Source organism: Pimephales promelas, chromosome 1 (genome assembly GCF_988280905.1).
Source record: "Pimephales promelas chromosome 1, fPimPro1.hap1.1, whole genome shotgun sequence".
NCBI lineage: Eukaryota > Metazoa > Chordata > Actinopteri > Cypriniformes > Leuciscidae > Pimephales > Pimephales promelas.
In genome coordinates this window covers 41,936,536-41,950,375 of record NC_142769.1, presented here as the reverse complement: position 1 = coordinate 41,950,375, position 13,840 = coordinate 41,936,536, and the positions used below count along the sequence as shown (strand labels likewise).

Here is a 13,840-nt window from a genome sequence, read left to right as displayed (position 1 = left end):
CAGTAGAATATATTGCATTTCATATACGTGTACAGTGTATAGCCATACCTGGCAATTGCTTTGAGAAGGCAGCAGATCTTCCTCTTTTACCGGAGAACCTCGACTAGAGCCGCTCGAATCAGTCAGCGCTTCCTGACTGGTGACTTCCTGTCGTCTGCAGTACCTTCGTGTCTGATTTGTTGGTCCTAGCGTAGAATTTCTCACCCCACCTGTATCCACATCTAATGTTTGTTGTCCAATGAAATTTACTGGACATTTATAGGGAATGTTATAGTCATCATCAGTGAACGAGGCTGGAGAAAATGTGTTATTGAGTGAGGTTTCACTGTTGGTTGTTAAAGAGACGTCCAAGCTCTGTACTCTGGTGACGTGCTCCGGTTGTAGAAGGGATTGAGTGGTGGCGCTGGCTGGTGTACAGCGCTGGCTCTGGCTGTAGGCGCCCTCACTGCAGGATCGGATCATGGGTTTCTGTGCTCGTCGACAGGTCAGATGGCTACCGCTCCTGTCCAGACAGCGGATGCACTTCTGTCTGCTGTGCGAACAGGGTTCTAATCTCTTCAGACCTGAGATCAGATACAGACATGTCTAAACCAACTGCCTATCTTCTTTGCAAAAGAGTCACCATGGACAGTTCATTTTGTACAGTGTAAATAAGCGACTAAGAAGACATGGGTGCGCGTCTGAGATTTGACCCAGAGAATCATCACTATACCTTTCGAAGGCCCAGTGTGTGTATGTGTATATATATGTATACACACCAGCTCCAGACAAACAATGACACCCAAAACTGTCATTTTACTATTGCTAGCATTACAACAACCGCATATTATGGTTCTGTGAAACATAGCAAAAAACTATGTTACTCACATATGGAGACGAAACAATGCAACCTCGGAGTCCGTTTTCAGACCTTCCCGCTTAGGTGTCTCTAGTGCTGGAAAGTTTTTCTAATATTAAAAGCTCTTGCCTGATCATTACACTTCTTTTTCCAGTGATATTCCTTTTGTAATGTCTCTCAACCATCTCTCCTTCTACAGAAATTCTTCAAATCTCCCTCTTGCTTACTCTCTCTCCTCCCCCATCATGAGTGGACATGCCCCCTAATGCTGATTGGCTACAAGTGTTCAAACAGTGTTTCTTAGAAATGGCTTACTGCATCATTTGGATGTGGTTGCGATCCTTAAAGGGTTAGTTCACCCAAAAATGAAAATTCTGTCAGTATTTACTCACCCTCATGTTGTTCCAAACCTCTATGTGTTTATTTGTTCTGCTGAACACAAAGGAAGATATTTGGAAGAATGTTTTAATCAAACAGATCTCAATCCCCATTGACTACCATAGTAGGAAAAATACATACTATGGTAGTCAATGGGGACTGAGATCTGTTTGATTAAAACATTCTTCCAAATATCTTCCTTTGTGTACAGCAGAAAACATAAACACATAGAGGTTTCGAACAACATGAGGGTGAGTAAATACTGACAGAATTTTCATTTTCGGGTGAACTAACCCTTTAATATTAATTAGATTTCATGCTCATCCATTTGATTGATGGCCACTCACAATAACAATTTTAATGCCATTAAAGGAGTACTTTTGCTGATAATTTACTCACCCCCATATCATCCAAGATGTCCATGTCTTTCTTTCTTCAGTCGAAAAGAAATTAAGTTTTTTGATGAAAACATTCCAGGATTTTCTCCATATAATGGACTTCAATGGGAACCAAACGGTTCATGTCCAAATGAGAGTTTCAGTGCAGCTTCAAAGGGCTTTAAACGACACCAACCGATGAATAAGGGTCTGTTCTAGCGAAACGATCGCTCATTTAAAAACTAAATAAAAAAGTTTAATTTTTATATGCATAAATGCTCGCCTTGCTCTGTTCTGTGATGCGCGTTCGTGACTCTCCTGTTCAAACTTGTTCATCAAAATGAACAAATCTTTTTTCGAGTCATGACTCGAAGGGTCCTAGATAAGACCCTTATTGATCGTCTGGTTCCCACTGAAGTGCATTATAGGGAGAAAAATCCTGGAATGTTTTCATCAAAAACCTTAATTACTTTTCGACTGAAGAAAGAAAGACGTGGACATCTTGGATGACATGAGGGTGAGTAAATTATCAGCAAAAGTGAACTACTCCTTTAATAAAGAAAGTTGTGAATGTGGTAACCTTGAAATAAGTTTACGCTCTGTACAGTTACAGTTGCAATTGTTCTGTAAAATCACTATGTGAAATAGGCCTTCAGAGCAAACAAAAGATCAATAACTCACTGCTGTTACATCCATCCATACTCCACTGACTCCTGTCTCTCCTCAGTCTGCTGTGCTCCACCGCCTGAGCGATTGCATCATTGAGCTGCTGCTCAGAAACCTTCATGTACACAGAGAAATAGCCTTTAAATTTTAGCACACACTCAGACAACTTTTAACTTATGAACAATAATGTGAAGGTTTAACTGCTCATAGCCATAATGAAGTGCAAATTGTCTTGACACATGTGAGTAAATCTGGCACATGATACTCTCTTATGTTATACTCTTGAAGGGAAAGTAAACCTACTTTTGGGTCGGGGTGTCGACTGATGATGATCTGAACCGGGCCCGGGCTGCACTGACTCAGAACCGTGTACACATCGTTCAATGTCATGTTGCAAACCACGGTGTCATTGATCTCCATGATCTCATCGCCACATCTGACAAACACACACATACTACTTAGTAACAACCCAGCAACCACACACATTAGTACAACAATTCACACCGCTGCAGTTTGGTAAGTTTTAAAAACGTTCTAGAAACCACACTTATGAAAATAAAATAATTGCCATTTATGACATGATATGCAGTGTATCATTTGGTTTACCAAAAATGATCAGCACCCAACCACAACTTTGAGTAAAATTACTTTTTTTTAGTATACATCTTAATCCTAAAGTAATACGTTTTGGAAAAAGGCCTTTACGTAGCCTCAAAACATCAAATTGACATAATCTTTTACTATATATATATATATAGATAGATTTGATTTGATTTGATTTATTTATTTATTTATTGCTGCTTGATCAAATTACTTTACTAAAATGCGCTAATGCGACAGTTCTTGAATATTTTGTCACAACTTAATTTAAATAAGTCCAATCCCATAAAATTAGCTAAATTTAAGTGAACTTAATCACTTTGTATTCAGACTAAATGTATTGATTTTGGTGACATAACCAACTGGGCAATGGATCTGTATTTCCCAGCAAGCTTTATAGGATTACATTCTCTTCCAACTGATTCAGACTTGTTTTAGTCCTGTTGGTACATATCTAAACTAATTGCACAGAGCTTTCATTAATTTAGTGGTAATTAAGTTCATTGAATAATCTATTTTTGAGTGCAAATCTAATTAACTATGAAGAAATATATAACAGAAAACATTGGAGTCTCATGTCTCATAATAATGTATTTTATGTTTTTGTCAAAATGACAGGTTCAAACCTTAATCGTCCATCCATGTGTGCCACTGATCCTGGCGACAGCGTGTGAATGAAGATTCCCGGGTAGCCGCCAGCTGAAGGTACACAGCACAAGCCAATGCCTAGACCTACGCCAATCTCTAGACATATTCCGAAAATACACATTAAGAAATACTCACATGTTCATTTTCTTCTCAGACTTTTGTAGTCATCATAATCAGGAACAATAAAATGGTGGCTAATAGTATTAGCTTTAATTTAGCTTAAGACAACATTTAAGTAAAGTGACTGAGGGTCTGGCCCCAGGAATGCAGTATTTAGCCCAGCTTCCAGGGATGAAAAATGGACTCGTTGGTAACACTTTACAATAAAGTTCATTAGTTAAAGCTCCAGTCCGTAACTTTTTTTGGGGGTAAAAAATTATCCAAAATAAATTGATCAAGTACATAACCAGCGAGTGTTCAAAACGATCTGCTTGCCTTAACTCGATTCAAAGCGGTAAGCTTGTAATAATGTTTTTAATTCCAGTGGTACTTGTGGATTTCTGCGGGAGATTCGATCATGTCTTTGCGTCATTACGTCACATCTGTACACATAAAGGAGTCGTCGCAGCTAGTAGGCTATGAGTGTATTATATAAGTTTAATTATAGTTTAAGTTTAATTATATATATATAATATTAAACTTATCAATTTGATCCAAAATCATTCAAACGACAATCACCAGTGACAACAGTTTCACCCGCTGTAAAATGCAAAAGACTTTGGACTGAGAGTTTGGAAAAAGAGACTGCAACCGGGCCCATGCAAAAACAAGGATACATATCTAAAGAGCTTTAAATATAGTCACGCAATGCTGACGTTGTTAACATTAACAATTTGAGAACAAAGTATAATTTGCACGGTTTGACGTGATATGATAATCGAGCGTTAAATTTAATCAGCGGGATTTACTGGAATGCTTTTTTTTCAGTTAGTTGGTCAGAATAACAAAAGTGGATGTATTTGTTCAGATTACATTTTAGGGTGAACATTCTTGTGTTGGTCATACTTCCAAAAAGAATAATCTGTGATTCTGAATGCCAGTATCCACACCGGCGCGGTGACTGACAGCTGCACACTCTCCTCAAACATTGGATTCATCCGCGCTGTGCCGTGCCGAGGCACAACCCACGTAAAGTTGATAATTCAAATGACTGCAATTGCGGATTTCGAACTGAGATGGCGACAAAGAGGGAAAAACTACGGACTGCAGCTTTAACATTAGTTAATGTATTAACTAACATGAACTTTATTATTGTTGCGGGATTTATTAATCGTTGTTAACGTTAACTGAAATCAATATTAACCAATATTAATTAATGCTGAAAAAGTCGCGTTCATTCTTACTTCATGTTAAGGTAGTTAACTTATGTTAACTAATGAACCTTATTGTAAAGTGTTACCGACTCGTTTAGTTTAAGAAAGGTCTTTAACATGTTAAAAGATCTCTGTTCTTCTAGTTCATGACCACTATAGATCACAAGGGTCGTTGGAACCAATAGTTTTTCAGTGACCATTTCTTAGTTAAAGCATTTACTTTTCTCACTGAGAGAAACAACATGTTATCTGGATGTTTTGGGAAGAGTCTTCTGTTTATAGTTAGAGCCCGACCATATCCAACCTTGAAGAACCCTGTGTGTCGGCGTGTGTTATTATTCTTGGTTTCAGATTAAGGAACAAGTGGCATTATTGGAGATAGACTGACTTGTTTTCTTCAACATGTTGGCGCCTAGGCACAGTCTCGTGACCTCGGAGGGACACAGGGTCCCTACTTTGGAGGTGTGCTACTGCCTATCAGTCCATGTTTGGAAATTTACTATCTTTATCTATTTCTTAGCCCATCAGTATCATTCAACCCAAAGTAATGACATAGCTTAGACCTGAAGGGTATAACTGCTGTGATCTTGTCTTAAATTGACTGCACTTCTAACTCCTGGTCTTAATTAATCATCTTTAACTGTAAATTCCCTAACATTAGTAACCCAAGGATTTTAATTGGTGGTGTTAGGCACGAATGAGGCACACTTTATCTCTGGAGAAGTTTATGTACAGGGCTTAGAATGAAAGCGTTTGATTGATGTGTGACATGAAACTTCAGCAACAGCTGGCCGAAGCTCAGAATAGTGTATTAACCCAGTCTAAGGAATGATTGCAATGCAGTTTGTAACCCAGTCAGATATGTGTAAAGTAGAAATGCAGTCCACTAGCTCAAAAATGACATTTCTGTCAACATTCACTCACTTTAAAAGACTCATGTCATTCGAATGTGTGTTTTTCTTTCTTCTGTGAAATGCAAGACAAGCAATGCTGAAAAATTCACTAGCATTGTTGTGCAATTACAAATAGAGACTGAACGCAAGCTTAAAAAGATATCAGAAAAATGTAACTTGTGCATTATGTATAACTCTCCTGAAGTCATATAGTAGTTTTGAATGAGAAACTAATAACAGCTAATTTTATATTTCATAGCTTGTGCTGATTAACAAAACAATTCACTGCACTTGTACCGGTGTGTAGCCTACAACTTTGAACAATGAGATTTGGATACTCACCCTTCTGCAACATGATCCCCATCATGACTCTGTCCTGGGGTTTTGCAGAGTTATTAAGGCAGTTATAGTCTCCCAAATCAGCACTGACTCGACTTATACCGGTGCTGGAGCTCAGCGATCTGGATCTGCATAACTGAGAAACCTGTCCGTTGCTGCCCAGCATGGAGCCCACCCGCAAACTGGTCCTCACCACCAGCGTTAACAAACCCTTCTTCACTTGCTTCAAAAAAGAGAAACGAAGTTTACTGCAGGTGAAACATGATGGATTATTGATAGATCGACATATTGTCTAGGCAGATTAATCAGGTAATAGTTGGACCTTTTTAGACTTTTTGAGTAAATATTGAATACAATAAATATGTATTAATTTCCTAAGTATTACAGATATTATAGTATTCACATCAGTATTATATTACATATATGTTATATGTTGTTCTATGAGGAAGTTAAACATAATATTATGTTAAAGTACAAAAAGTACACTACTTTTTATGTTAAGTTTATAGAAAGAAATGTAAGCTATGTTGGCTTTTATAATGATTGGATTTTGGTTACTGGATACGTTTTCTTTGTACTCATATATATGAGTGTGTACGTATATGTGTATGTATGTGCACTCTCAGAAAAAAAGGTACAAAAGCTGTCACTGGGGCTGTACCTTTTCAAAAGGTACACTTTTGTACCCAAAGGCTGCATATTGGTACCTTAGTGGTACATTAGCACCTAAAATGTACATATTAGCACCTGAAATGTACTACATTTTAACATTTTAGGTGCTAATGGACATATTAACACTTAAAATGTACATATTAGCAACTAAATGGACATAATAACACTTAAAATGTACATATTAGCACCTAAAAGGTACTTATTAGCAACAAAAATGTACATATTAAGACCTAAAATGTACATATTAGCTCATGAAATGGACATATTAGCACCTAAAATGTACATATTAGCACCTGAAATGTACATATTAGCACCTGAAATGTACAAAAGTTTACATTTAGAAAAGGTACAGCCCCAGTGACAGCTTTTGTACTTTTTTTTATATATATAGTGTATGTACTGTATACACATGGTATTTCACTTAACCAATTACAGTTTTTACAATGGCATTTTACTTTCATTTTCTATTAAAGTCACTATTAAATCATCCATCAGTCATCAACCACATCAGTCAAATGACAAATGAAGGCATCCAGGTGAGGCTACTCACTTTAAACTTGTGTAAGGCTTCTTCATGTGTCAAGCCGTGCAGAGATTCGCCATTCAATTCCAGTATCTCGTCTCCTGTAATCCAGAAACACTAATATCGTTTTCTATCCACTTCTGGGTAATGCAGCTGTGAGTGTTGATGGGAAAGCTACATTTTGAGGTAAGTGTCTGGATAGATTACCAATTACAGACAGCATGATATTTAACTAATGAGTCCACCTTCCTGTAGTCTTCCATCAGCGGCCGCTGCACCTCCAGGGAAGATGGTCTTCACGTAAATCCCCATTGGGCCGTACATGCTGTCTTTGCCTCCTACTATACTGAATCCCAAGCCCTGGAATACCACGAGAGCGCTTTATATGGTGAGAACTCAATGCATCATACTATTTGCTGCATATCTGACTTGTGTTTGGTTACCTTGCCATGGCCCTTCATAAGAACGATGTTGGAGATGATGAACGCCTGTACACTACTGCAGGAGGGGACCAAGTGCGCTGAACTTAGAGAGCGAGATGGTCTAACCACAGCCTGCAGAGAACGGGGAGAACACTAATAATGTGGTAAGAATGTCAAAGGTCTACGTTCAGGACAAAAAAGGACAATATGAGATGTTTTCATTTCATGAAATTCTGCTTCACACAGCAGATGTTTTCGTATTGTATTTGTGTTACATGTGGCATTCCCATGACATTCATTAAAAAATAGCCACTTTGCTGATGTGGAGAGGGAAAGCACTTTGTAGAGATGCTTTGAGCACTTACTGCAACAGCCATTTATTTGATTACCAGTATAATGATGGCCTTATCAAATAAAGTGCAACAGCTGAAAGGAAATTGACCATTCACTGTTGTAGTCTCATTCAGAACTGTTCAGGCAAAACAATTCCTGAACTTAAAACACAACAGCTGCACTACTTGTGTAAGTGTTTATTTTCCCAGTGTAAACACGTTATTCACTAACCATCCCCATCCAGTATAACCAGGCACTTTGCCATATTTAAATTCATTGTAATTTTTTCAGTCCTTCAGTCACCAGATTGTAAATGTGTGCTGCATTCTCCACAACTTTATACCCAGAATCAGCCTGCAAAAAGAGGACTTATGCTTGGCAAATATGGATTGGCAAAAAAAGTTTGAGCTTCTTAACTTAACAAAAACATTAAATGATTAGCATTATTCAATGTATTTGGTGCAATTGTAAAAATGTTGCGATTTTGCTATATCTGTTATATCAGTTACAGTTTAAAAACATTTTTAAAAACATTTATATTTAAACTTTTATTTTTATAGTAAAAATGTATTATAATACAAATTTATCATTTATTTATATAAAATATATACTTGCAAATTTTATATTTATTTTATTACTATATTTATTTTATTATATTTACTGCAAAATAAGTACATTTTGTAGTGGTGATGATGCCATATTATAAAAAAATTATAAAAAATTAATTATGCCATATATATATATATATATATATATATATATAAAATTAATTTATATATATATATATATATATATATATATATAAATTATTTGCGATTAATCGCATCCAAAATAAAAGTCTGTGTTTACATAATATATTTGTATATATGTGCTGTATATAATTATTTTGTATATATAAATACACACACATGCATGTATATATTTAAGAAAATGTGTTATTCATATATAAAATATTTATATTTATATAATATAGATTATGTGTTTATATATATATATATATATATATATATATATATATTTATATATTATAAAAAAATTATAAAAAATTAATTATGCCATATATATATATATATATATACAGAATTTAAGCGCAAATAATTCCTAAATATATACATGCATGCATAGGTATTTATATATACAAAATAATTATATACAGCACACACAAATATATTATGTAAACACAGACTTTTATTTTGGATGCGATTAATCGCAGTTAATTTTTGCACAGCCCTACTATATATATATATATATATATATATAACAAAAGCAGATAACAAAATGTCTAAAACTTAAATTAAAATCACAATTATTACACGCTAAGTCATATTTATCAGATCATAATGTCAAACATTTGTCGAAATGAGATTAAAAAATAAAATGATGGCTTTCAGGCCTGATTTCACAGACAAGGCTTAGATTAATCCAGGATTAGGCCTTAGTTAAATTAGGACATTAAGTAGCTTTTATAAACATGCCTGAGACAAAACAATGCCACTGACATATTTTAAGGTATATCAGTGCAAGTTTTAGCTTTCAGTCTGTGACTAGATTTAAGCCTTGTCGGCACTATGAGTTAAGGCTTTTTATGCCATAACTCATAAGTTAACATTATGCCTTTTTATGTTATTTTCCTTGGTGCAAAGTGGCCTTTAATCAGATTGCATGATCCGGTCAATGTCCCTCACCTGTGGAATGCTATGAGGAAATTCCAGCTGTTGAGAGAGAGACTTCCTGTTGCCGTAAAATCCTGTGGTGGCGTGGGCGTGACACGGGAACAGCTCTGGCGTCTTCATAATGATGGTATCCAAGTCTCCGATCCAGTACGGGTGAACGCCTAAAAGCACGTGGACATGTGAAGTTACATAAGACGTCCTTTCGGTGTTGGATAATGAGCACAGTTAGACAACGTGAAAAGCATGTGCATGGATCAGTGTAAAGTTGGGAAGCAAGAGAACATCATATGTTTACATTCAGGAGCTCAGAACATCTTCTGTTGGATGTTTTCAAGAGTTTATTAGGTTATATAATGAAAAAGGGCCGTTCATCTGCAGTGCAGTGTTGCATGAGTGTAGTCAGAGGTCCAAAATGGGATTAGCAAGATCAAATTATACTATACAAATAAATACGGACTAGTGTTATGACTCTTGCATTATGTGAAATATCTTGTGTTCATGCAGGGTTGTCTCACTGGTGGAGTTGGAGCGAGATCTTTTGCAAGACGTCTCTTGGCAGCTCTGATCCTCATCATCGCATTTCTTGCTGTCATCGTCTGACACCTTAATAATTGGCATCTGCATACATGAACATAGTGGTAGTTTGCAAGAAAAATGTAGGATTCTACAAATCACTTCGAATCAGGGCTGGTGACGTTAAAAAGTTTGGGGCTAGAAAGACATTTTAATTTTTTGACATATTTTTAAAGCTTCTTATGGGAGTATGTATACACAACTGCAACTGTGTTTCTTATGACATTAAATATTACAATATGACTATTTCTCATATATTTTTTCACTGTAAGGCAGAAACTGGCATCCATAATATATCCATTTTAGTCATGCCACAAAAAACACAACATATATAACCCTAATGTAGTTGAAGAGGCATCACAAAACACTCTAAATTTGAGGATTTTCCATTTAAAGGGAAAAACAGGGTTTGCTTCCCACCTTCAAGTTATTGTTGTTTCCCATCACCTCCTTTTCTCCGAAACTGTAGCCAAGCTGGTCTGATTCATTGACATTAGTGGACAGAGCTCTGGTTTCACATGGAGAGAAACCCTGCAGTACAAACAACAGAAAAACATGGAACAATTCTCCTCCAAATCTGAATGGGTCATACCGAAAGCCCTGTAAGATTCTGTCTCTTCTCCCGTCCTGAATCAAATTAGTTTCTTCTGCATCTGGGATCTGCTCAGTGTCTTGAATGGATTCTGTTGGTTAAGGTCTATTTAATCACATTTGACCTGTGCATTTCAGATCTGCTCACAGAGAGGTAGAAGAACCAAGTGTGCTTAGCTAGTTGTGTGGTGTTTGCTAAGTTAAACATCACTGTTGCTACTACTTATACTGTACTTAGGGTATGTGATGGTAACACTTTATTCCAATGGTCCACTTTAGACATTCTACTAACTCAAAGTAACTTTGTAGTTTCTAGTTAGTAACTTTGTAGTTACAAGTCAACTAACTCTCATTAGTACATTATTAGTAGACTATCTTAATATCACTTTATTTTGATGCTCCCCAACAGACATTCCACTGACTATAAGTAACTTTGCAAGTACATTTCAATTTATTTATACTAACACATGAGAGTTAGTTGACATACTTAGTAGTTGCAAAGTTACTAAGTAACTAGTTACTAGAATGTCTAAAGTGGACTTTCAATAACCTCAGTGATTTGTACAAACTACTGTCCCTAAGTATTAAACTTTGGTTGTAACTTATCTCACAACAGTTGTGCTACACATTTAAATTATACCTCAAATCAAATAGCTTTTGGAAATGCAGTGGTCAAGATATCAAACATACGATTTCAACCACCAAGAACCCAGTTTTCTCACTGAAAATGTCATAAAAATAGTTTCTTTGAGGACTGTTTATCTTAAGCATAACCTAAATCTCATTAGCAAAATGGTTATTTGTACAGATTAAAAAAAAAATGTTTCAGACTGCTTCATTCAAAAGAGCTCCTTCATTTTTCCAAGGCAGACGGTTTCCCGAATGTTTGAAGTTCACTGATTAGTTTAAGTATTTCTGTTATATGGCTAATTCAAACCATTCTCAACTTAACAGCATGCTCATTTTGTTGGCTTGAAAAATCAAACGAGAACAATAGATGTTTTGTTGAGAGGAGTAAGCTCCTGATTTTTGCATAGCAATGTCCGCCCGCTGTCAGTAGCATAGCAGAGTTTGTAGGAGTGAAGTTATTTGGGATCTCGTCTGGTCGTCTGACATTTTCAGAAAGCTTAGAATAGACATTCATCTATCCCAACCCACAGAACTGGCCTCTAATCAGATCAGAGGAATGTTTTGATGTTTCTAATGGACAATAAAGTCTTACTTCAGTACTGGTGGTTCTGCACACAGTCTTCAGCACAGGCTTTCTCTCTGGATCAGGCTCCTGTTTTCTTTGATCGTTTATAACCTGTCCGTTAAATGGGGCAAGCCTGTCTCCAAAGTAGACATAAGTGTCCCTAGAGACAACAAAGAAAATATGTGCATTAGGGCACTTGCATTTTCACTGTAATATGCATAGAGTTGTGTCACGTGTGTGTGGTGTATGTTTACATGCATGTATTTTTCTTGGGAATATGCCAATAGATTAGAGGGCCCAGCAATAAGGATGGACTGATAGACTGTTTTTGAATATACTATTAATAATGATGATGTTTATTATTTGTTAGAGGTAATTACACATGGATTGGGGCTAGTTTATATATATATATTTACAATATTATTATTGTTATTCATTTAAAAAAACTTAATTGTAACAACGCATTCTCACCCCAAGGCGTCACCTTTGACCATGCTTCAATATTTGACGTTTTAGGCGCCCTTTAGCGTCACTTACATGGCGCGATCCTACGGCGTTATCTAACTGACGCTAAAGGAAAGTGTCAGTTAGAGGACGCGGTTAGGTTTAGGTGTGGGGTGGGGGTAGGGTACACGCGATCCTAGGGCGTCATCTTACTGACGCTAAAGGGCGCCTAAAGCGTCAGATATTGAAGCATGTCCAAATGCTTCCCAAGGCGTCAGTTAAGTGACGCCTTGGGGGTGAGAATGGGCTGATTGTAAAGACTATTTTAATAATAAATATTATTCTAATGAATTATACTTAATTTGGGTTTAATGATTCCATTTAATAATTTAATTAATTAATAATTATTATTGTTTTACTTAATTAATAACATTTACATTTTTAATAATAAATATAATTTTAATAATAAATGTTAGTTTAATGAATTATGCTTATGTTATTTAATAGTTATTTAATAGTATTTAATAGTTGAAAGTAATTTCAATACTTTGATAATAAAAACAATTATTATTATTATTTGCTAGAGCTTGACAGTATGAACAGGGGCCCTTTTTTGTACATTTTTTATTATAAAAATATTATTATTATTATTATAAAATAATAAAATTATATAATTATATTCCAATAATAAATACTTATTATTTTATTACAATTTTAATAATGAATTTTATTTAATGAATTATGTTTATTTAATTTTACACTTTATTTATAAATGTATGCATGCTTTGTGGGGTTTCATTAAATGGTGAACCCTTAAATTTAACTTTTAATGTACATTTTAATAATAAATATTTATTATATCTGTTGTAAATATTGCTTGTAAATAAGCTTTAATATACAATTTAACAAATCATTATCATTATTGAATTATTATTACATCTGAAAGTACTGTAAATCTTAGCAACATGTTACCAAAAATTGCAAAATGTGTCATTTTTGTCTCAAGGTTAGTGAAACTCTGAAATACTGGCCCATTTTGACCAGCAGAAAGATCTTTATTGTTGAGGCCTGTGTTTAAACAACATAAAACTGTTGAAATGAGCTGATTATTACCTGTGTAAATCCTGGCCAACAGTAGCCCCATTGTCGTTGGACTGAAGTTTGTTATCACCCACTTGTAGACCCTCCTCACGTGTGGCGACACACATTCTCCAAAAACTGCTTTCCTGTTCCAGAGGAACCATCAGAACAGTCAGACAAGGGCACTACTATTTCTTCAAATAAAAAGTCTGTTAACAACCAAAAAAAAAAAAAAAAAAATCCATGGTTTGACAGCTGAAGTTAATGTGACCATAATAGCTG

General features: G+C 35.6%; 1 protein-coding gene and 1 long non-coding RNA gene across 3 annotated transcripts in view; one reads left to right on the top strand and one right to left on the bottom strand.

Moving 5' to 3' along the window:
• Nucleotides 1-13,840, bottom strand: part of il16 (interleukin 16) — a 40,311-nt gene that overhangs the window by 15,438 nt on the left and 11,033 nt on the right. For both annotated transcript variants that reach the window (XM_089129710.1, XM_039659005.2), the window contains exons 3-15: nucleotides 13,592-13,704; nucleotides 12,062-12,194; nucleotides 10,669-10,779; nucleotides 10,191-10,293; nucleotides 9,688-9,836; nucleotides 7,691-7,801; nucleotides 7,493-7,607; nucleotides 7,275-7,348; nucleotides 6,056-6,275; nucleotides 3,486-3,603; nucleotides 2,563-2,695; nucleotides 2,275-2,374; nucleotides 49-563 (exon numbers count right to left, since the gene is read on the bottom strand). In XM_089129710.1, coding sequence (XP_088985836.1) covers nucleotides 49-563; nucleotides 2,275-2,374; nucleotides 2,563-2,695; nucleotides 3,486-3,603; nucleotides 6,056-6,275; nucleotides 7,275-7,348; nucleotides 7,493-7,607; nucleotides 7,691-7,801; nucleotides 9,688-9,836; nucleotides 10,191-10,293; nucleotides 10,669-10,779; nucleotides 12,062-12,194; nucleotides 13,592-13,704 — 1,995 coding nt within the window. The remainder of the gene's footprint in view (nucleotides 1-48; nucleotides 564-2,274; nucleotides 2,375-2,562; nucleotides 2,696-3,485; nucleotides 3,604-6,055; nucleotides 6,276-7,274; nucleotides 7,349-7,492; nucleotides 7,608-7,690; nucleotides 7,802-9,687; nucleotides 9,837-10,190; nucleotides 10,294-10,668; nucleotides 10,780-12,061; nucleotides 12,195-13,591; nucleotides 13,705-13,840) is intronic.
• Nucleotides 7,547-10,143, top strand: LOC120469807 (uncharacterized). The gene is made up of 3 exons (XR_005620434.2): nucleotides 7,547-7,635; nucleotides 7,752-7,833; nucleotides 9,646-10,143. It is a non-coding gene; the product is annotated as an uncharacterized LOC120469807 (long non-coding RNA).